At 49.5% G+C, this 22,255-nt stretch overlaps 1 protein-coding gene across 12 annotated transcripts in view; it reads right to left on the reverse strand.

The window, feature by feature from the left end:
- Window positions 1-22,255, reverse strand: part of EPB41L1 (erythrocyte membrane protein band 4.1 like 1) — a 152,342-nt gene that overhangs the window by 51,113 nt on the left and 78,974 nt on the right. For 4 of the 12 annotated variants that reach the window (XM_049650851.1, XM_049650848.1, XM_049650849.1 and 1 more), the window contains exons 3-5: window positions 20,302-20,410; window positions 1,493-1,683; window positions 92-256 (exon numbers count right to left, since the gene is read on the reverse strand). In XM_049650851.1, the coding sequence (XP_049506808.1) occupies window positions 92-256; window positions 1,493-1,683; window positions 20,302-20,317 (372 nt within the window). In that variant the 5' untranslated portion in view covers window positions 20,318-20,410. Of the gene's footprint in view, window positions 1-91; window positions 257-1,492; window positions 1,684-17,912; window positions 18,007-20,301; window positions 20,411-22,255 lie in introns of those variants that run through there. The other 8 variants (XM_049650855.1, XM_049650852.1, XM_049650853.1 and 5 more) reach the window with 5 other exon arrangements.

Genomic DNA, 22,255 nt, shown 5'->3' on the forward strand with positions numbered 1-22,255 from the left:
TGTGGCTTGGCCCAGGCTGAGGGCACACAGAAGCTCGCCCTGGCTCTGGGGCCAGTCAGCTGGGGTAGGGCATGTGGTGTGTGCTCCCTACCTCCACCTCACACTCGTACTCAGAGGCATCAAGCAGGGTGACTCGGCAGATGGCACTCTTGTACTTCTTGGCAATCTTCTGGGGTGATTTCTGGGCTCTGCTGGGCGTGGTCCTCTCTGACAGGCCATCAGCCTCCCCATAGCCCTTCTCCTCCATGTCTAGGCTCTGTAGGTCCAACCAGGGGAAAAGTCTGGTCAGTGAGCTCGAGACCACAGCCTTTCATCCAAAAGAGACACAATAACAATGCAGCAGCTGGGGCTAAGATGGCCCCCAAAATGAGAGCCACTGGCCTCCAAGACCCCCAGGGTGGCCAGTAGCTATGGCAGGTATACGCAGGAGGAGAGCCAGAGCTACTATATGCAACAGAGTAGGCTCATGGAAGGGGTCCACTTCTTCGGGTGGAGGGAGGCATCCCACAGAACCAAAGCCGGTGACCAGGGCTGCCCTATCTCCCTAAAATAGCATGTGAGTTATCAGAGCATCCATCTGGCCTCCTCCTTATCAGACTGTCACTGGTCTAGCATGAGGCTGAGAGCTTATGGACTGACCTAATGGAGGGAAGGGCCTGCCAGCCAGGCCTAACTGCCACCAATGCCCTCAATGACCTTGGCCAACTTCCTACCCTCTTGGCCTGTTGTGAATGAAGGGGGGTGTGAATTCGACAGCTAGGTGATTCAGTAGGTCCCCTGTCCCTTCAGGGTAATGGATTTTGCTCTGGGGTTATACTGGGCTTGCCAGGCTAGAATGGACAGGTTCAGAGAATAGGAAAATAAGGTTGAAAGAACACAAGTTTTGGAAATCAGATCTAGGTTTTACGTCCACCCGTCACCCAGCAACATGACCTTGAGTAACTCACATCATCTGCTGAGCCACCATTTCCCCAAGTGTAAAATATGACAATTAATATTATTCTCTTAGGGGTGTCTGGCTGGCTCAATCGGTAGAGCATATGACTCTTGATATCAGAGTCATGAGTTCAAGCCCCATGTTGGGTGTAGTGCTAACTTAATTAAAATATATGTATTATATGTGTGTGTGTATATATGTATGTGTGTATATATATATATATGTATGTATATATATATGTATATGTATGTGTGTGTATATATATATCCGTGCGTGTGTGTATATATATATATATATGTGAATATATATATGTATGTGTATGTATATGTATATGTATATGTATATGTATATGTATATGTATATGTATATATGTATATACATGCTCTGTAGGTTTGGGAGAATTAAATATAAAAGTGAACACGATGCCCCTAGCACAGTACTTGGAACGTAGCGGGTCAGTAATAAATCTCAGTTTCCTTCTTCCCTCCCCACTAAGAACTGGCTCTGGATTCCTGTTAGGCAGGAAGAGGGATACCCATGCTCTCAGGCACACACCTGTTCAGCAGGCCGAGTGTCCTGCTGGGGCGGGTGCTTCTCATTGGAGTTGGCCTCGGGGTGGCCGTGGCCTGCAGGGGTCACAGGGGTGGTCGCCGCAGCGGCTGCCTCAGGCTGCTGTGGGGTCTCCTCCTGAGCCTTCTTCACCTCAGAATCCGGGCCTGTCTCTGTTGTCATGGTGACCAGCACACCTGCATTTGCATGAAGGAGAGCACATGACAGGGGAAAGGGGCAGCGATGGTGTGACAGAATAGAGAGAGGGGGACAGGAATCACATGCAGAGAAAGACAGATGGAGACAAATGGACAAAGAGCCACAGAGAGAAGGAAGGAGGGAGGCAGGAAGAGACAGAGGAAGTGGGGATGGGAAGAGAGCGGAAGTCAGGGGTTACTGGCCACAGCTGAGGTCACAGACCCCCTCCCACTCTAGCGACCATATAGCTCCTCAGGGACTCCTCCTGTCTCTTGGCCCAGTTCTGGAAGGGGGCCCTTCTTCAGGGCAATGAAGAGTCTCTCCAGGGAACCCCACTCTGCCAAGAGCACAAAGGCTAGTCAGTGACCCCCTCCAGGCAGGCCCTCGGCCAGGCTGTCTCTCCAACAGGAGCACCTGGCACACAGTAGCCTCTCAATAAACGGTGGATAAACTGAACTCAACCAAAAGAGCCCTGGGCTCCAGGCCCTTCCAGCACGGACTCTGAGCAAGGCTCTTCATGCCCCAAGCCTCAATAATTCCTACACCACTCTCTCCACAGGGATGTTGACAGAATGGATCTCAAGGATAAGATAGGAGGGCACTATTACAAAAACACATAGCCCTGATGATGTAAAAGTCAGGAGAACTGAGCACAGGCCCCAGGTCTGCCACAAACGGGGCAGTCACTTCATCTTACTAGGACTCACCCAAAAAGCAAAGGACTTAAAGAAATTATCTCTGAGGCAAGGCTACTCTTACCCTTTTCCCCTTGGAGCAGGAAATGAGATTTCAGAGAATCAGGGACCTATTGCCCAGCTATTCTGTTAGAAAAAGCAAACTGCAAGGAGAGGAAAAGAGAAAGAACGGCATGGTCCCATTTTTATATAAAAAAAAAAAAAAAAAACAACAATAACCTCAACAATACCTCTTTTTGTTTATATACATGTAGTGAAAGATCTGAAAGGATACTGACCAAAATGTTAAGACAGGTTAATAATTGAGAAATGGATAAAGGAAAAGGTGGGAGTTCCACAGGGTGGGATAAAAAAGAGAACTTCATTTTTTACTTTATGTGTTTTGGAATTCTTGTATAATTTTAAACATACATATATTTTTAACTCACAAATTGGGTTTTTTTTAAATGTGGCAAAAGCACCTATTCCTGACCCCAATCAGAGTGGATCCTCAAAAAAAAAAAAGTTTGAGCCAAAACCCGAGGAACAGAGAAATGGGCAGTAACCCTCACCCTTGAGTCTAGAGCCTCCCTCTAATTCCATTATATTAAATGAGAAAGATTCAGATTACACCTGGCAGGTCTCTTCCCAAACCCATCCACCATGGGAGGGCTCCAATGAGCAGAGAGACAGACGGACATTGGCCCTACCTTGTGCTATGCACATGCTCTAAGCCCTTACCCCACACTCCCTTCTTCTCCTTCAGCTTCTCTCCCAACATTCAGAAAGCATCAGCCCAGCCCAAAGCAAAGGGTATTGGACAGAAAGCCAGGGGCCCTGCGTGCCCCACTAGGCCAGACAAGAGCTCTAGGGCCCTGAACAGGTCACACTTTATAAGCTATAACTAGTAGCACAAATGAAAGGGTTTGTTGTTACTGATGCTGCTATTAAGAAGTAAGATGAGGAGGAAGGGAAGGCCTTGGTCACACTGTCTCATCCCCACCCAGAAATGCTTTCCACTCATGTCATTACCCTGGGCTTTGTGGCTCACCTTAAAGCCACAGTTAAATAAAGGCTCTCTGTCACTTATGTGACACCGAGTGTCAACTCTGTGTCAGGACACAAAGTAATAGAAGCAGCTCCAGGAGAGCTCATGGCATCATAGGGTCAGAATAAGACTTGTCTGCTTGGGTCTAGATCTCTTCTAGACCTGCACTTGAGGATATCAGCCATTATGCTAGGTAAGGTCTGTAAGAAGAACCCTTAAAATAAATTTACTACTTAATTTTGCATTAAAAAAAATCTACAAGGGTGCCTGGGTGGCTCAGTCAGTCAAGTGTCTGACTTTGGCTCAGGTCATGATCCCACAGTTCGAGAGTTCGAGCCCTGTGTCAGGCTCTGTGCTGACAGCTCAGAGCCTGGAGCCTGCTTCGGACTCTGTGTCTCCTTCTCTCTCTGTTCCTCTCCCGCCGGCACTCTGCCTCTCTCTCTCTCTCTCTCTCTCTCTCTCTCAAAAGTAAGTAAAGATTTTTTAAAAATCTACAGACTAAGCTGTAGGCTTTCTGCTGTGAGAAACAGATTCCACATGACCTTCATAGGCCCAGGCAGCCCAGAGGCTCTGGCGCATCTACTCCTCCCCTCCACTTCAGTCTGGTTTCAGACTGTACTCCCTGAACCTTCTCGGGACCTGCATCAAACAGCCAGGACAGCAGTCTTAGATAAGTATCTGAGCTCTTCCCCTGCCCAGCTCTCCAGCACGACCTGCTGGCTGGGAATGCCTGGTGCTAACAGCACCACACATGAGAGGAGGAGGAAGTCTTTCAATCTCTTCTTTTCCAGGTGAGATTCAGACAGCAAAAGAGACTTGAATGACTGACAGGCAGACAGATCTTCCCTGGTCCCTCCCACCCACTCTCCTTCCCATCCAGCCTCCTGTCTCTCCAGATCCGAGCGCTGTGGCCATTATTCTTCCCACCTCACTCTGCTGCCTCAAGCAAACTTGAACAGAATCAACTGGAAGGAGAAAGCACTCTAGCCCAGGCTGGGAGCCAAACAGGTGGCATGAGCCCCACCAACAACCCCACAGCCTAGGCCTGGTTAGATAAATGATGGCTCATGCTTTCTACAGAGTAAAAAAAAGATGATGTAAAAGATCATGGAAATGTCTGAATGACAAGCTTGATCCACAGCAGCTTGTACAGATTGACCCTATTTTGATGAATACATCTACATAGATGCAGAATATTCAACAAAGTATTAATTATAGTTGTTTCTAGATGCCAGGAATACAGATTATTTTTCCTTCTTTCTGTTTAACTGTGATTCTCAATTTTTCTATTACACTTGGAGATTTCTTGATTTAAAAAAAAATTAGAGGTTAAAAAATAAAATATTCCAATGCATGGGGCTTGGTATGACAAGATGAGAAGAAGACAAAGTCTGCTTAAACTTAAAATTTTTATGAATTTAAAAGAAAAGTAACATTATTATTATTATTATTATTATTATTTAAGCCTATGATGAGATCCTTCTTTATTGGACAAGTCCAAGGATAACAGCATGGTTCTCTCACTAGGCCACAGAAAGCAAGCCAGGAACCTGGCCTTGGCTTCTGTCAGGGCCAGTCACGTGTGCACAGTTCTGTCCAGACCCAGGCCAGCAGAGACTACGGGAGCCCTCTGGGCACTGCGGGGGGCCCCAGGGGAAGCACGTGCTGGTTCCTTGGATCTCACTGCAACACGGGAGTGTGATGCTCACCCAGAAAATGGCTAAACACCCAGGCAGGATGTGATTTAGATTTATTGGTGTATGTGTCAGCCTCTAGAAGATTCTGGGGAGTTGGCAATTGGGAGTATAACCTAGAGTACCCAAAAAAAGGCTTACAGGGTAGGGAGTGGAGTTAGGTTTTGCAAAAAGGGAGAACTATGGGTATGGCAGGGAGGGCACTTGGGCTGAGTCACCAAGTGGGCAAATGTCCAGAGATGGGGAACAAGGAGGGCTGTGCGGAGGACAGAGAGGAGGCTTTGACATCCTGACACCTCAGAACAAGAAGCCTACAAAAGGTGAGCTCCAAACAGCCTGGCAGGTGGAACAGGTTGGAGATGGGGAGAAGTGAGGGAACTGGGGGGTGCGGCAGGCAGCCTTGCAAGAGTCGTAAGCATTACTCTGATGGAAAGGGCAAGACTCCCATCACTAAGCACCGCTGCAGGCCAGGCCCAGGGTCAGGGATTCAACACACCATCATCTCATGGACACCCCACAGGATACCAGCGCAGGGGGCAGACTTAGATCAGACCTGAAGCCTGGCTCCACCACTGGCTCACTCTGTGACCATGGGCAAGTGACTTCAATGCTCTGAGCCTCAGTCGCCTCATCCGTAAAATGGAGATACTCCTCCCTCCCTCTGAGAGTGGTGGTAGAGATTCAGGAAACTAACCAAGACAGAGCAATGAGCATGGTGTGTCCCCAATAAAACAACCCTGAGAGGGTCTATAATCACCAACAGTAATGAGAAACAGGGAGTAGTCTGAGAACCAGGAGTTCAGAAGTACCAGCCCAGGGGCACCTGGGTGGTTCAGTTGGTTAAGGGTCCGACTTAGGCTCAGTTCATGATCTTACAGTCCATGGGTTTGAGCCCCACGTCTGGCTCTGTGCTGACAGCTCCGAGCCTGGAGCCGGCTTCGGATTCTGTGTCTCCCTCTCTTTCTGCCCCTTCCCCACTCATGCTATTTCTCTCAAAAATAAACAAACATTAAAAAAAAAAAAAACAGAGAAAGAAGTGCCACCCCAGAACGGATAGAGAAAGATATGTTGTAAGAAACAGAGAACAGATGCGCCTGGGTGGCTCAGTCAGCTAAGCATTCCACTTCGGTTCAGGTCATGACCTCACAGCTCGTGGGATCGAGCCCCGCATCGGGCTCTGTGCTGACAGCTCAGAGCCTGGAGCCTGCTTTGGATTCTGTGCCTCTCTCTCTCTCTCAAAATTAAATAAACAGGAAAGAAAGAAAGAAAGAAAGAAAGAAAGAAAGAAAGAAAGAAAGAAAGGCCAGAAAGGCCAGACTGATGGCACTAACATATGAAAACCCAATCAATGCACAGCATTCGAAGGGAGAAAGGCCAGCCAGAGAAGTAAATGCTGATGGTACCCACACCAGTCCCGTCTGGAGGAAAGGGGCACAGCCCAATCTGAGGCAAGTCCAGAAGGCTGACAGCATTTGATACTCTTTAACGTTGCTGCCAATGGCTGGCTCCCCTGGGTCCCCCTCCAGGGGCACTATGGCTTTCCATCTGGGTGGCCTGCTGGGAGAGGACATCCTAGCCCAGGCAAGGCAATATCCACTTGGCCTGTAATTGTACCAACTCATTAAAAATGAACCAGCCAGTTTATACATCAGACCCTACAGCCAAGGTTAGAGTGAATCAGCATCTCTGAATCCAGTAACTTGGATTTGTTCTTTTTTTCCAATCCCCACAGGCATAGCACAGGCCCAAGCCACTGGCAACCCATGGCTGCCTAGCCTCCTTCACGGACTCTCTGTGGCCACTTGGGCCCCTCTAGGGTTTATTCTCTTCAGAACAGCCACAGGGATCTTTTGTAAACTCCATCTGGATGGCGTCCTCATTTTTTAAAAATTCAAGTTATAGTTGACACACCACATTACCTTCATTTCCCAATATAGTGAATGGACAACTATATGTCACTATGCTCCCCACAGGTGTAGCTACCATCAGGCATCATACAACACTATTAAGACACCACTGACTGTATTTCCTATGCTGTCCATTTTCTTGGAGACCCTCCTTAAAACCTTCAATGAGTTACTATCAAAATAAAATACAAGCTTCTTATCAAAGTTAAAGGTCCCTGCTTATGGCCGCTGCATCAGCTCCACCATCGCTACGAGCCTGTCATACTTTCTGTCTGCTCCTCAACCACAAGAGGCTAGCCCCTGCTGTGGGGCTTTGCCCACACAGACAGTGGGCTTGTCCCATCTCTTGGCATGGCAGCTCTCATCCTTAAGACCTCAATCCATGCACCTCTTGACCTCTCTAAGTAGGTCTTTCCCCCCACCCCTTTTTTTTTTTTTTTTTTTTTTTTTTTGGTGAGAGCATGCTGGATATGGGGCTTGGTTTTATTTTATGTTGGTTTTGCCATTTTTACCATTTTTAAGTGTAACTATTCCATGATGTGAATTAGTCACAACCTTGTGCAACAATCAATTGCCACTATCTGTTTCCAAAATTTTTCATTACCCCAAACAGAAACGCTGGGCTGATTAAGCAACCATGCCAGTTGGGTGGTTTTGGTATTTTTTTTTTCCACAGCAACTATCACAAATGAAACGTACTTCTTTTTACTTGTTTCTATTCCTCTAGAACATCAACTCCATAAAAACAAAACTTTATCTGACTCATTTGCCATCATCCCCAGGACTGAGTGTAATTCTTGGTAAATACCAACAAAGCTAACATTTACAGAGTTTGCCATTTGCCAGGCACCAGCCTAAACACTTTATATCAATTGAACTCTTTTAACCTTCACAATAACCTATAATAAGTACTTTTATTATCTCTATTTTATAAAAGAAGAAACTGGAGCACTGAGAAGTTAAGAAACTTGCCCAAGATCATACACTAGTGCATGGCAGTACCAGAAGTGAAACCCAGGGGGTCTGGTGTCAGAAGGATGGGTAGATGGACAAGTGGGTGATGGGTGGGTAAAACACCAACAAGACAAGTTTTAAGTCTACTCAACTGAGGACAGAGACCTGGGTTGCATTCACCTCGGGAGTCTTTGTGGCTACCAGCCAGCCAGCCTGTCCTGATAACTTATCAGACATTAAGCACCTGACTTTTCCATCCAAACTCCTGATACTATCATCCTTATTTTACTGATGAGGACACACAGACCCAAAGAGGTATGCTGATTTGCCCAAGGTCATAGGATTGTGCCAAGTCTCTCTGACTCCCAAGTCCCTCCCACTCCATGGCATTTTAGCAGCCTCAGGAGGCCTGTACTAATTTCTCCAAAGGGTGAGGCTGGCTAAGGAAAAACTTCCCAAGAGTGAAAGACAAATATACTGGGAAGAGCTGAGTTCAGAGTCAGGACCACTGTGTCTTGCTTCAGTTCTGCCACTTCCTATCTGAAGGGTCTTGGGCAAGTCACTTCCCCCTTGTAAACATCAGCTTCCTCATCTGCCAAACAGGGATGAGAACCCCTGCCCCCGCACTTCAGAGTACAGCCATGTAGACAAAGGACATCACAGACAACCAAGGACTTTCAGATACAAAAGTTAAAGTCATATATTTTAGGAAGAGTATATTATAGATGCTGATGATATATACCAGAAGGATGCCTTTGCATGCATGTGCACAGCAGTGGAACATCATGAGGGTACATACAGCCATGTGTGTCTATGGTCACGACAATTACTCCCTAGCCAGTAAGGCTCTCTTCTAAATCTTGCACACCTGTGACTTTTGCCCAGGCAGTCTTGGGAATTCCGAACCAGGTAGGAACTAATGGAGGGAAGGAGAAAGAAGAAAGAGAAAGAGAGAGAGATGGACAGGGTGTGAAAGACACCAAAACATCAAGAGAATGCCAGGCAGCAAGTGAGACTTCTGTTTTGAATGATGTTTTCAAAAATCACAGTTACCGAGATAACTTCTTTCTTTTGGGGAACTCAGGGGGCACATCTCTCCCATCCCCTTCCAACCATGTCTCCTGAGCTGTTGCACCTCCAGGTCTATGCCTTGCTCAAAGAAGCGGGAGGCTGACACCTAGGACTGAGCTTCCTTGCCTGCTGACTTCTGGTTGGGTTTGGCCAATGGGAGGCATGAGTTAAAGGCCAATGGGAAGTTGGGGAACATCTTCCCAATTTCCCTCCCTGTGGTTCTGGCAGTGGCTGAGCCCTCTGTGTCAGCAACTTGTACAGGTCCAGCCATCACTGATTTCTGGTAATACTGTTCCCTTCCTCTGCTCATTCAGGCAGAATGGTGAAAACAGCTTCTGCCACTGTTATTTTGTGGGTACCCTTGTGGATTCCCTTAACCCTGCCCACACCTTTATTCACAACTCCTTAGTGTAAGCATCTGAGTGGAATTCTGTTTTCTGCCAGAATCTGACTGACAACACTTCCTGACACTAAACAAACACATGAATTAGAGAGGGAGGGGAGGAGAAATCGGGAAAAGGCAGAATCATCTAGTGGTCAGGGATAAAATGGGAGACAAGGAGAACCTAAACAGGTCTCTTAACCTCTCTGTGCCTCAGTGTCTTCATCTGTAAAATTCATGATGATGCCTATTTCACACGGTTACTATGAAAATTGAACCAGATCATGCCCATAAAGCACTCAACACATGCCAAAACCCACAGTTAGTACTCAAGAAATAGTAGATATTCTCACCTTGAGCATTAAGCCAGAAGGCTAAAGTGTGAACAATAGCACTCCCTTAGAGAAGGAATTACACACTTCTCTCTTTCGGCTTTTTAGGGGGTTTTTCTGGGTCTCACAATTTTTCCCCTATGAACATGTATTACTTTTGGAGTCAGAAGAGAAAAAGAAAAGAATTAAAAGAAAAGAGACAGGGAGTACGAGCCTATTAAGACTTACTCTTTCCCCTCTAGAGATGATGTTCCTTCCTACAGGGATTTCCCCAGCACAGAGCATTCACTTCCCAGAGTGACAACCTCTGGGTGGACGTGAACGAAATGCCTCCCTGCCGCGAGGGAGGAGGGCGCAGGCTGAGACAGCTGCCTCTGGGGCCCTGTGTAGCCTCCCGGCCAAGGCTCAGGAGCCCCCGACAGAGGCTGTGGGGTTAAAACAGGAGCTGGGCCTGCAGTCGTTCATTCGGTAGCGGGGAGATGGCAGTCTGTCAGAGGCTTGCGGTGCCCGTGGGCACCGCATTAAACAAAACCAAGCAACGTGAAGAGGCTGCCACCCGTCAGCACTGGCTTCTTGCCCAAAGGGTTCATGTGCCACCGCGGAGCCACAGGCTGAATGTGCAGTTGTGGGCTGGGGACCGCATGATATGCCCAGGACTGCAGAGTAACGGCATCAGAAAAGAGAAATGCCTCCTGCCTGGACCACACTGATGACTGCAGAGGCAGACAGAGACCTCCCCGTAGCGGGTCTTCCTCTGAAAGCCAGGCGATGAGCTGGCCGCCTTCCAGGCTTTGTCTCATTTTGAGCTGCACAAGGGCCACACAGGGCAGATGGGCTCATTCCCCAGGCTGCGTTGGCCGGCCAAGGTCACAAAGCTAGTCAGTTCAAGTAGAGCCAGCACTAGGACCCAGATCTGCTGGCTGACGGTCCCGTGCTCTTCCCCCTCAATCCTGCCACATCCCACAACCTCCAACTTACTGTCAACCATGTAACCAAAGCTACCGTTGCTCTGGATGTAGAAATAATAACAGCAGTACCAACCCCTCCCACACGTGGGGTGGTTTACAATTTAAAGAATCCCTTTATAATCATCATTTCACTTGGACCTCGCCGATCAGCAGCTGGTGAGAGGGAACATGGAACAGCAGTTATGAGCAGGCTTTGGACCAGAGTTTGAATCCTGGCTTGAGGACCTTGGGCAAGTTACTTAACCTCACTGAGAGCCAGTTTGAGCATGCAAAATGAGAATAACACCCCCGATGCCTCAAAAGCATTTAGTGTGAAAGAAATGAGAGAATGCATATGAAGCTCGCCCTGGCACCATGTTGTCACACAGCACTCAGTAAGTGGCAACAGTGGCTCTCATCAGTAAGGTTGTCACTACCACATCGATGGGCAAAGTGAGGTCCAAAGAAGGCAAAGAACTTGTCCAAGGACACTCAAGGTGTGAGTGACAGCATGACCCAGGCAGCAGCTTGTAGCATCCAAAGAGAATTTGGAAGTTCCACAAGTGAGCTTCATAGTGGGTCAGTGACAGAAAGGGGTTTCCCTGGGATATCCCCACCCTTTGAGCAGGTCAGTCCTCAGTATCCTTGTCCCCCAGGCTCTGCTGAGAAGCAGGGGTGGTGGGGTGGGTGCAGACCTGTAGACCTCCCCAGGCAGCCCTCATGGCCTCAGTTTCTGACTCCTTCTTTCACTTCATTTTCTCTAATTGTTCAAATACTCTTAGAGTTCATTGTCAGCATTATTTAGAATAGAGTAAAATTGGGAATAACTTTAAATGTCCATCAACAGGGCACTGGCCAAAGTAACTAGGATACACCCATTTTTAAAAAATGAGTTACAGGGGCACCTGGGTGGCTTAGTCGGTTAGGCATCCAACTTCGGCTCAGGTCATGATCTCACAGCTCATGGGTTCAAGCCCCGTGTCGAGCTCTGTGCTGACAGCTCGGAGCCTGGAGCCTGCTTCGGATGCTGTGTCTCCCTCTCTCTGCTCCTCCCCCACTTGTGCTCTGTCTCTCTCTGTCTCTCAAAAATGAATAAATGTAAAAAAAAAATGTCTTTAAATGAGTTACAAAAGTGTTACGTACTTGTGAAAAATTTTGGGATGGATTTTATACCGACATAAAAAGATGTCAAAATGTAAATGAAAAAAATGCAAATTGTAAAACAATGATATAATTTATGGTCCCATTCTGGTTTGTATGCTTATGTAGGCATAGAAAATACCCTGGCAGGGGGCGCCTGGGTGGTTAAGTGTCTGACTCTTGATTTCGGCACAGGTCATGATCTTATGGTTGGTGGGATCAAGCCCCATGTTGGGTTCCACGCTGACAGCACAGAGCCTGATGGTCTCTCTCTCCCTTTCTCTCTCTGTCCTTCCCCTGCTTATGTGCACACTCTCACTCTCTCTCAAACTAAATAAATAAACTTAAAAAAAAAAAAAAGAAAATACCCTGGCAGGACCCACAACAAACATATTATCATTGGCTACTTCTGGAGAGGATTTTGGTTAGGGAGACAAGGGGAGAATACACATCCGAATTATTAAGATTTTCATATATGTCTTTTTAAATTAAAACTAAAGAAGAAATAAAGTATTTTTAATTTTTTTTTAACATTTATTCATTTTTGAGAGTAAGAGAGACAGAGTGCAAGCAGGGGAGGGGCAGAGAGAGAGGGAGACACAGAATCTGAAGCAGGCTCCAGGCTTTGAGTTGCCAGCACAGAGCCTGATATGCGGATCGAACTCATGGACAGTGAGATCATGACCTGAGCTGAAGTCGGATGCTTAACCAACTGAGTCACCCAGGCGCTCCAGAAATCAAGTCTTTTTTAAAAGAGTTGTTCTACTGAGAGCAAACTGAGGGTTGATGGGGGGTGGGAGGGAGTGGAGGGTAGGTGATGGGCATTGAAAAGGGCATCTTTTGGGATGAGCACTGGGTGTTGTATGGAAACCAATTTGACAATAAATTTCATATATTAAATAAATAAATAAATAAATAAATAAATAAAAGAGTTGTTCTGATCAGTCTTATTGACCTCCTATTGCACCTGCAGTAGCTCCCTTTCTGCCTGTTCTCTTCCAATGTTATCCATGGTCATATCTAATTTTACACCAATATAATCTGAGTGCTTATAAGTTAATGGATTTTTTTTCCATTGAACATTAATTGTATCAGATATATTTCCACATTATTGTATCATTATCATCACAGTTCATATTCATGGGTACTTTACTATGTGCTGGTTACCAAGCTAAGAGTTTTACATGCCTTACATCACTTAATCTTGACAACTACCCTAAAAGCAGGTACTTGGACTGTCTACATTACACATAGGGAAAGCGAAGCTTAAAAGATCAATTTGCGAAAGCGTGGCAGCTCATAAGGACAGAAAGTAGACTTAAGCCCTGGTCTGTGTGCATCCCAAGTTCTTGGCTGGGAACCCCTCCATCCTACTCCTCTGCACAGCTACTCAGTGGTAAGAATGTGGCAGGTAAGGATGAGGAGACCAGGTCCTGGGTCTTATAGCTTGGATGACCTTGGACAAGTCAATTCCCCTCTGCTTTGTTCTTTCAATCAATTCTTTCAACCAGACAAGCATTTGCAAACCACTGAGCTACAAGCTGAGGAGAGAGCAATGAATAAAACATGAGCCCTGCTCCTAAGGGGATGAGAACCCAACTTGCATCTCTTCAGGGCCCCAGAGGAATCTAACCCCTGTCCCACCTCTGTCACAGGTAACATGAAATGAATAAAGGATGCAAAGGAGCTTTGCAAGTACACAACTTCCTACGCTGCAAAAATAAGTATTTCTGTGGCTGTTCATGGCTGTATATTACTTTATCCACTGGATGTTCCAAAATGTTCTCAATCATCTTCCTATTGTTGGGCACTTAGTCCCAATTTGCTGCTATTATACAGGAAGCTCTGATGGGGATTCATCCAAAGGAAATTATTCAAAAGGGGGAAAAAAAAAACCCAGATGCACAAAGATGCCATGCAACCTTCAGAATGACTGAAGGGAGACAGTTCTTCATCCTAAACTCACAAGGCCTCAAACCGAATTAATGGCCCCTGTGGTCTTCCCCACCCCAACCAGCTAAGCCACCCACCACGTGGTAGACGTCCTCCCTCCCCCAGCCCTCCAAGTCCACAGGGCTGATGCTTCTCAGGCAAGGCTGCAGTCCACCCCCTCCTGTGGTTCTTACAGTCAACAAAGGGACCTTCCCAAACAGTTCTGTCATGCCTCAGTGCACGCATGCCCCATGCAGACCAAAGAGCCTCCAGGCTCCTGTCAAGTGGAAACACCTTAGCTTGATGTTCAAGAGGGACTGAAGGGAGAGAGAAGTAATGTTTAGTGAGTCCCTGGGATGTGCAAGCTAGGTCCTTTATATAACAGCAACCACACGTGGGCTCTACACGATAGGTGTGTTTATCCATATTTTACAGATGAGGAAACTGAGGCTCAGGCCAGCTAAGTGATGTGCCCGAGGGTACGTGGCTGGTACACAGTGGAGCTGTGACGAGAGCTCAGGTCTGGTGGATTCCAGAGCCTTGGCGAACACCCAAACCCGAGCTGACTTTGTCACCTCCCAGTGCCCCCAGCCCCCTGTGCCAGCTGCCCCATGCATAGCAGACCACCCACTCTTCATCAAAGGCGTCCCTACTTCCTTCCCCTCTGACCTGAGGGTGCCCTTCCCTCACAGCTACTGAAATTCCACTTGACCTTTCATGCCCAGCACAAAAGCTCCTGATCACCAAAATAGGAATCCATGCTCAGCATATGGAACACCCTGCCCTTTACCTTCCCTGTGTCCCGTCTGTGCCTCTCTGGCTAGACTGTGAGCTCCTCAGAGGCGACACGGGGCCTGCAGGAGGTACTCAGAGAATATTCTTCAAATTGAACAAAACTGAATATGACCTCTGAGAAGAAACTGCAGGCTGATGACATGCCATGAGGAACACGGCTCTGGTCCACACCACCTGGATTTAGATCAGAGATCCCCTATGAACTAGCCATGGGACCCTGAGCAACTGTCTTTCCCCCGCCTGCAAGCCTCAGCTCCCTCAATCTGTGAAATGAGAAGAATCCTACCTCACAGGGGTTTGTGAAGATTATTTGAGTTGTACACGTAAGCCCTTAAAACAATGCCCGCATGTAATAGGTGCTCAATAAATGCCGGCTGTTACTATTCTTATCCACAAGCCTCCTACCCACAAAGGAAGCAGTGCCAGCCTTCTCCCACCTTACTCATCCACCCAGATGCACGTCCTCTCCCTATAGGGCCTCTTCGTCACAGTCCCAGTTGATCCCCCTGCATTCTCATCCTGTGTTTTCAGGTCCTTAGGGTCCTATCGAATGAGGTGGGGGTGGGGGTGGGGATGAATGAGTGTGGGGGCTAACTAGACTTCCCTGACAGCCAGTGGGGACAGCGAGCAGCCCCACTTCTAGGGGATCCTGGCCAGGAAGCAAAAGGCCGAGGTGAGCCCTCTCTCAGGGCTCCTAGCTAGTGCCTCTCTGCCTCTACCTCTACCCCTCTGGAGCACTTGGGCCACAGAACCACCCTTTGCCTCACCCAACACAGACCTCTCTACCTGGACTGGCCCTGGCAAATCAGTCGTCTGGCTCTGCTAGACACCAACCTGGTACTCCCGGACACTGCCCCAGGTATAATGTCATGGTAAGAAAGAGGGGCTCTGGACACACACAGTCCCACACTTTCCAGCTGTGTAGCCTCAGGCAGGTGACACAACCTCTCTGAGCCTCAGTTTCTCATTTGTAAAAAGTGGATAATACCTGACAGGATTGCTGTGAGATATGCAAAGCACTGGCACACAGTAGGTGCTCAATAAAACCCATCACCCTGGGGTGCCTGGGTGGCTCAGTCAGTTAAGTGTCCGACTTCAGCTCAGGTCATGATCTCATGGTTCATGGGTTTCGAGCTCCGCATCGGGCTCTGTGCTGACAGTGCAGAGCCTGCTTGAGATTCTCTCTTCCTCTCTCTCTCTCACACACACACACAAAATAAATAAATAAATTTTAAAAATAAAAATAAAAATAAATGCCGTCACCCCGATTGTATAATCACTGTTACTACTACAGATAGAGATTATTATCACCTTTTAATAAATGGGGACACAGAAGCCCAGAGAGGCCCACAGAGAAATCCATGCTGGAGCTAACACAGAGGTATTTCCCACCTCAGCCAGTCCAGTCAGGAGACCCATCTACTGCCTCTGGAGGCTCAGGCCCAGAACATCCCTGGGCATCCAACATCCTCTTGTCTCCATTTATAACCAGGAAGGTCAAGGGCTACCAGCTGCCCGTTGCCTCAGCCCTGACCCATTATCTGTGAGGCAGCCTGACCTTTCCTCTTCACCTTCTGGGGACACTGGCTGGGAGGCCAATGCAAGACCCCTCCTAAGGGGTAGCTTCAGGCTCCAGGTTATAATGTCCAGCCCCTGCCAGAGCCCTGTGTATGGAATAGCCATGGCAAAAGGGAAGCAGATTGGGCTGCAAGAACCTCAAACCAAGAGCTAGAAGACCTGGATACATTAGTGCTATCCCTCCCACTCAGCTGCTACATGACCTTGGACAAGTCATTCTTCGTCTCTAGGCCTCATTCAAGCTTTCAGTATTTACTAAGTGAGGACTACATGGACAAGCATCATTCTCATGCAGGTTCTATGAAAGCTCCATGAAGCTCACAGAGCTGAGCCCAGGGAACTGCTGTGTGGCCCAGGAAGGGTTTTAATAGGAACAACACCCCCTGCACTGATTTCCAGGACCGCCTTGAGGTGCCCCCCAAGGGACCACGTTCTGTACACCACAAAGGCTGTACATTGGGTTGCCGGGCAGGCATGACCTCAGGCTGGCCAGCAGAAGCCAGCTTCATCGCTGCACGGAGCTGGCAGCGCCTCCCTGGGCCACGGTGGCTCAGAGAGGAGGCTGGCACAGGCTGCCTCTGCCGCAGGCTCCATCTGGAGGAATGGGTGGGCAGGCGGGCACATAGCCGCCTCTATTCTCCTCACCCTTGCCCAGGTCAGGCAGCACTGTCTTCCAGGAGCTTCTGGGGGCATGGTTCCTGTCCCCAACTCTCAACCTGGCCCCTGATTCTGGAAAACTCCTAATGCTGGGAGGTGGGGGAGAATTGGAGCCGCCAGACCCCACACAGCCCCAGAGAGGCCCTAAATCCAGCCCTCTTACACTCCCACCTCTGCAGTGGAGATGATATGCAGATCCAGAAGTGAAGGCGGGAACACGTGGTAGTGCCTCTCTCCCACCAATGCCATCTCAGAGCTGGGGGGAGGGAGCAAGGACCAAGGCCCGCAGCTGACAAGGAGACCAGTATCTTCAGAACTCCTTCCTAGTCCTTGTCCAGCCCCTCAAGGTCCCCAAGGACCATCCTGGGGCCACAGCTCTGCCAAGCAGTGGCCTCAGCACCTGGTAAGTACCCTGGCGGCTGTAGTCACTCATCCTCCCCCCCCCCCCACCCCCACCTCATACCTGTCCCCAAGACCCTGGTTTCTTAGGCCCTTGGACATTCCTAAGCACAAAGGTGCAAGACACAACTGGGACCCACAAGTCCTCTCCCTCTAATTGGTGGGGGCAGACTCTGGCCAGAACAATACCAAGCCAGAACCACAGAGGTCCAGGACTAAGATCCATCTACCCAGTTTTGGGAGACTTGCAGGGGAGATGGGGTGGGAAGTGAGCCCAGAGTGGAGAAAGGTCTATAACCAGAAGGTGAGGAAGAGGGCAGCAGCTGCCCAGTACCTCAGCCTCCAACCAAGAGACTGGCCTGCAGCATCTGAAGCTGGGACGCAGAGACCCAGTAGCCCCGGGCCTCCACAGAGGCGGCAAGAATGGTCTCTGAGAACAGAGTGGCCCAGCTAGGGAGCCTAGCACCCACCAGCCCTGCATCCCAACAGTAACCACCAACCCACAGCCTGCCCACCTCTCTCTCCAGGCCTTCGGGAGGCTGCAGACCCGGAGGTAAGGAGGAACAGCAAGAACCTCCCCCACACTGGCCAGGGGGCCAACAGCCTGCAAACTCAGTTCCTCCCGGTCTCGCCCCCAGTCCTCCCTAGGGCTGCAGGCTGGGCCTACATGCACTGAGTCCCCAGCCTGCCGTGCCACCTGATCCCCCCTCATGCCTACCTGAGCCCAGGGGTCCCCATCTCGAGCAGGCTGGGCGGGGGGCGCCCCGTCGGCTCCTGCGGGGCCGGGAGGCCGCGGGGCGGGGCGGGCGCGCGGGGCCACGGCGGGCTCTGCGGAGCAGCCTGTTCCGCGACACCCCCGCCCGCTGATGGATGCCGACTGCAGCAGCGGCGGCGGCGGCGGCGGCTCGGCGTGCGCCGGGGGCTGGGCACTGTGCCCACAGCCCCGGGCCTGGCGCCCGACGCGCGGCCAGCCCCCGCCCCCGCCCGGCCTCCGCGCCCAGTCCAGGGGCGGCCGCCGCGCGCGCCTGCCTGCTCCCTCCGGCGGCCCTGCCCCTGCCTCCGCCTCCTCTCTGCCAGCCTCCTTCTCTTTCTCCCTTCTGTCTCTCTCTCAGGCTCCCAGGCCACCTCCTCTCTGGCGCTGCCACCGGCAGTTCCCAGACCACTGCGGGACCGCGGTGGAGCCACGGAGCCAACTCTTGCGTCCCCGCCCCCCCCTCCCCCCACCAGCCTGGGCCCTCCTCTCTGGGCCAACCCCTCTTGGGAGCCCAGCAGGGACAGAGGGAGGGGGAGGGGAGAAGGAGGGAGGATCCCTGACTCAGAAGGGGTGACTCAGCCTCAGTGGGCCTCCCAGCCCACCAAGCAGAGCCGGATACCCTCACCTCCCCAGCAGCACAACCTCCGTGGGACACAGGGCTCCTCCCCCATCCGGGAGGAGGTATGTGCAGTCTCCTGGGATCCTGTGTGTCTCTGAGTGTGTGTATGTGTGCATTTGCCCATATGTGGTTTGGTGACAGTGACCCTAAGTATAACTGGGGGCTGGGCCCGTGTAAAAATGTGGGTTTTTTTTTCTGGATTTGTGTGAGGCTCCAGGAAAGTGGTGAGGGTGGCCAAGGGGTCTGTGGCACTGAGATAACTCAAAACCAAGTGAAACCCTGTTCCTCCTCTCCAGCAGCACTAACTCAAAAAGCTGGTCCCAACTACCACACCGCCCAACTCCTTTGGTCCATAGGCCAGGACCTCAAATGGCAGAGGGAGGTCACTCTGCCACTGTCTTGACCAGTAGTTTTGGGCAAGTTGTTCTCCCACTCTGGGCCCCGGTTTGCAAACAATCAAAGAAAGTTGGAAGTACTCATCTCTAGGGTCCCATCTCATGGGGGAAGCCCCAGGGAAGATGGTGGGTGATTCCCAACATGATCTCCAAAGACTTCTGCCCATGGTCCACATTTGCAGCCCACATGACCCCTACTCCCTAACCGCCCCCCCAGGCATACATATCTATTTTTCCTTCTTCAAATAATTCCTGAGTGCCTAGTGTGTGCCAGCCAGTATTCTAGTCACCCCAGACTCCATCACACTGGAAACTACAGAGGCCCAAAGCTGGGAGACAGCCCAGACATGCAGCCAAGCCATCTGTCCCCCTAAGCTGCAGTTCCCTCAGTGTCAGCTTCACCAGTGGATTGTGTCCTCCAGTGTCAACTCACCAGCATCAGCCTCTACTTGCACACTCAGGGACAAGCAACTTCCTCCTTCCACTTCTCCCACCAGAAGTGGCTGCTCCATCATGGTGACCTTCCACCCTAGGTCCTAATCACCCCTAGGGCCTCCACAGAATGAAGCCATGCCTTCTGCCCAGCACCTTTCAGAGAACTCAAGATAGCAATTGTGTCCCTTTTTTTCTACCCCCACACCAAGTCTTTTCTTCTCCAACTTAAACATGACAAACTCCTGGGGCGCCTAGGTGGCTCAGTCGGTTAAGTGTCCGACTTCAGCTCAGGTCATGATCTCAGAGTTCATGAGTTCGAGCCCCACATCAGGCTCTGTGCTGACAGCTCAGAGCCTGGAGCCTGCTTCAGATTCTCTGTCTCCCTCTCACTCTGCCCCCTCCCCCGCTCACACTCAGTCTCTGTCTCTCAAAAATAAATGTTAAAAAAAAAACACCAAAAACAAACTTTAAACATGACAAACTCCTTCACTAGATATTCCCAAGACACAGCTTCCTGTCCCTTCGCTCTCCCTGCTGCCCACTAGGCTTAGGAGTGGGCAGAGAGCAGACAGAAGGAAGCCAGTTCCTCCCAGTCCTAGAGAACGTGCCCCTGCTCTAGACAGGCGCCGGGAAGATGGACAAATCAGGCCAGGGCCAATTCACAGAAGGACCGGAGCCCCACTGAGCAGACTTCCTTTCAGATGTCCTCTTTTGCCTTTGGACTTTTCATTCCCCCAGCTTCCCAAATTCCTCCCAGGAACTCCCCTGGGCTTCAGGGGCATGGCCTTGGGCAAGTTACTTTGCCACTGGGGATGCTTTGTTTCAGTTCAGTTCACTATGCATTTATTCAAATGAATGAGTGAGAGGATCAGTAAAACTTAGGAATTACACCAGATGAACTTACTGTTTTTTAGGCACATCTGCTAAAGATCCTTGGCTCCTGCAGGCTAGTACTTTCGTTCTGGATTGACTCTGAGCCTCTTCTGTTCACTGACCTTCCCAACCCTGGGCCCCTGTGGGCAGGACAGAGCACAGAGCCTCCTAGTTCACTCTCCTTCTCGGGACCCCCCTCCTCCCCTCCCTTCCTCCCCACCCCCTCCCCCCTGGGTCAGAGCCACTTTCCCACCCTCCTCAGCTAGATGGGAGCTTCTCACTTTCCCAGAAGAATCCAAGCTACATTCCAAAGGCCAAAACAGGCCATTCCCAGACATCATTCTGGATTTATACCCAAAAGGCCCAATTCCTTCCAGGTCAGTGGGACCACACAGAAAGGTGCGCATCTTCATTATTATCATTATTTCTACTTCTATTATTATTGTTGACTGACATTTCTATTAGGACATTCCAGTTTGCAAAGTACTTTTGTGTGCAATCTTCACAACATCTTGTGAGATAATATCATCCCCATTTTATAAATAGGCAGGCTGAGGTCTAGAGTGGTGAGCGACCTGTCCAAGGTTATAGTTGCTCAGTCATACTAGCTCTCTAGACCACTTTTCACTTTACCCATAATAGCATTTTCCAGAGAAATCTGGCTGGGGGGTGGGCTGGGGGCATTCTGAAGAACACATGGCCCTTTACAGGCATCAGTTGAAATTAATACTTCAGTTACTTTGCTGCCTTCATTCCCTAGGCAGGGAAACTGAGGCACAGGAACAGGACCCAACATGACTACATCTCATGAAAGCACCCATAGAGAAATGCTAGGAGCCTAAGTGGATAAAGAGGAATCCACTCAGTGAAGAGGGTCTTTTCAGTTCCCATAGCTCTGAATTCTGCTTCCAGCCCTGATTCTACCACTATCTACCACTTGGGGAGATTATTTGACCTCTCTGAGCTTGTTTTCTCATCTGTAAAATGGGAGGAATTATTCCTGTCCTATCTCTGTTACTGGGTTGCTGTGACGGGAGATCAGCAAATGCTGGCAGAAGAGAAAGAAGGACCACTCAACCCCTCTCTGGTCTGCCTAGAAGGCAGAAGAAATTCTTTTCTCTTAAATTTTAACTCAGGGGAACTTGATGTAAAAGTGCCAGGATACAGGAAATCCAGGAGAAGGATAGAAGTGACTGGCTCCATTGGCTGAGAAGGCAAAGCACATGGGTCAGCCACAGACCCCCAAGGCCACTGGTGGGGCAGAGAAGAAACAAAACCCTTCAAGCAGGGCCCCTCCCACTCCCTCTTTTATCTTCAGTGGCCTCTGCCAAGGTCACCCCAGGCAGTCCATGGTCTTGTGATTCCCAGCCACCAGGGGCCCCTTGGTTCCTGGGTGGGCAGGGTGGGTGGTGAGGACTCCTCGCCCAAGGATTTAATCTTTCATTCAGCAAGCAGTGCTGTTCATAATGAGCCGGGCCTTGGGCTCAGGGCAGGCTAGAGGAATTGGGTAGGCTCTGTCCTTGGCTTTACAGTCAGTCCAGTGGCAGAGAATGGCACATAAGCCCGTACATCAGAGGGTACTGTAAGATGAATCACGACCATTTTCTGAGCACTTACTCTGTCCCTGACACCAGACATACATTCATTTATTTAATGCTCCCAATAATTCTCCAACATCAAAACTATTAACTCCTTTCACAGCTAAAGTGAGGCCCAAAGGGGTTAATGACTTTCCAAAGCTCACCCAGCTAATAAATGGCAGAGCCACGTCTATCTGATGCCAAACCCTGAGTGTCACTCCTTATGCCCTTTCCCCGCCTCTACAACTGTGTTGGCCACTATGGTAGCCACTAGCCACATGTGGCTCTTGAGTACTTGAAATGTGACTGATACCAGATTGAGATGTGTTGTAAAGTACATACTGGACATCGAAAATTTAATTTAAAAAGAGTGTAATATATCTCATAATTTCTGTATTGAAGTGA

The sequence above is a fragment of the Panthera uncia genome, assembly GCF_023721935.1.
Source record: "Panthera uncia isolate 11264 chromosome A3 unlocalized genomic scaffold, Puncia_PCG_1.0 HiC_scaffold_11, whole genome shotgun sequence".
Taxonomy (NCBI): Eukaryota; Metazoa; Chordata; class Mammalia; order Carnivora; family Felidae; genus Panthera; species Panthera uncia.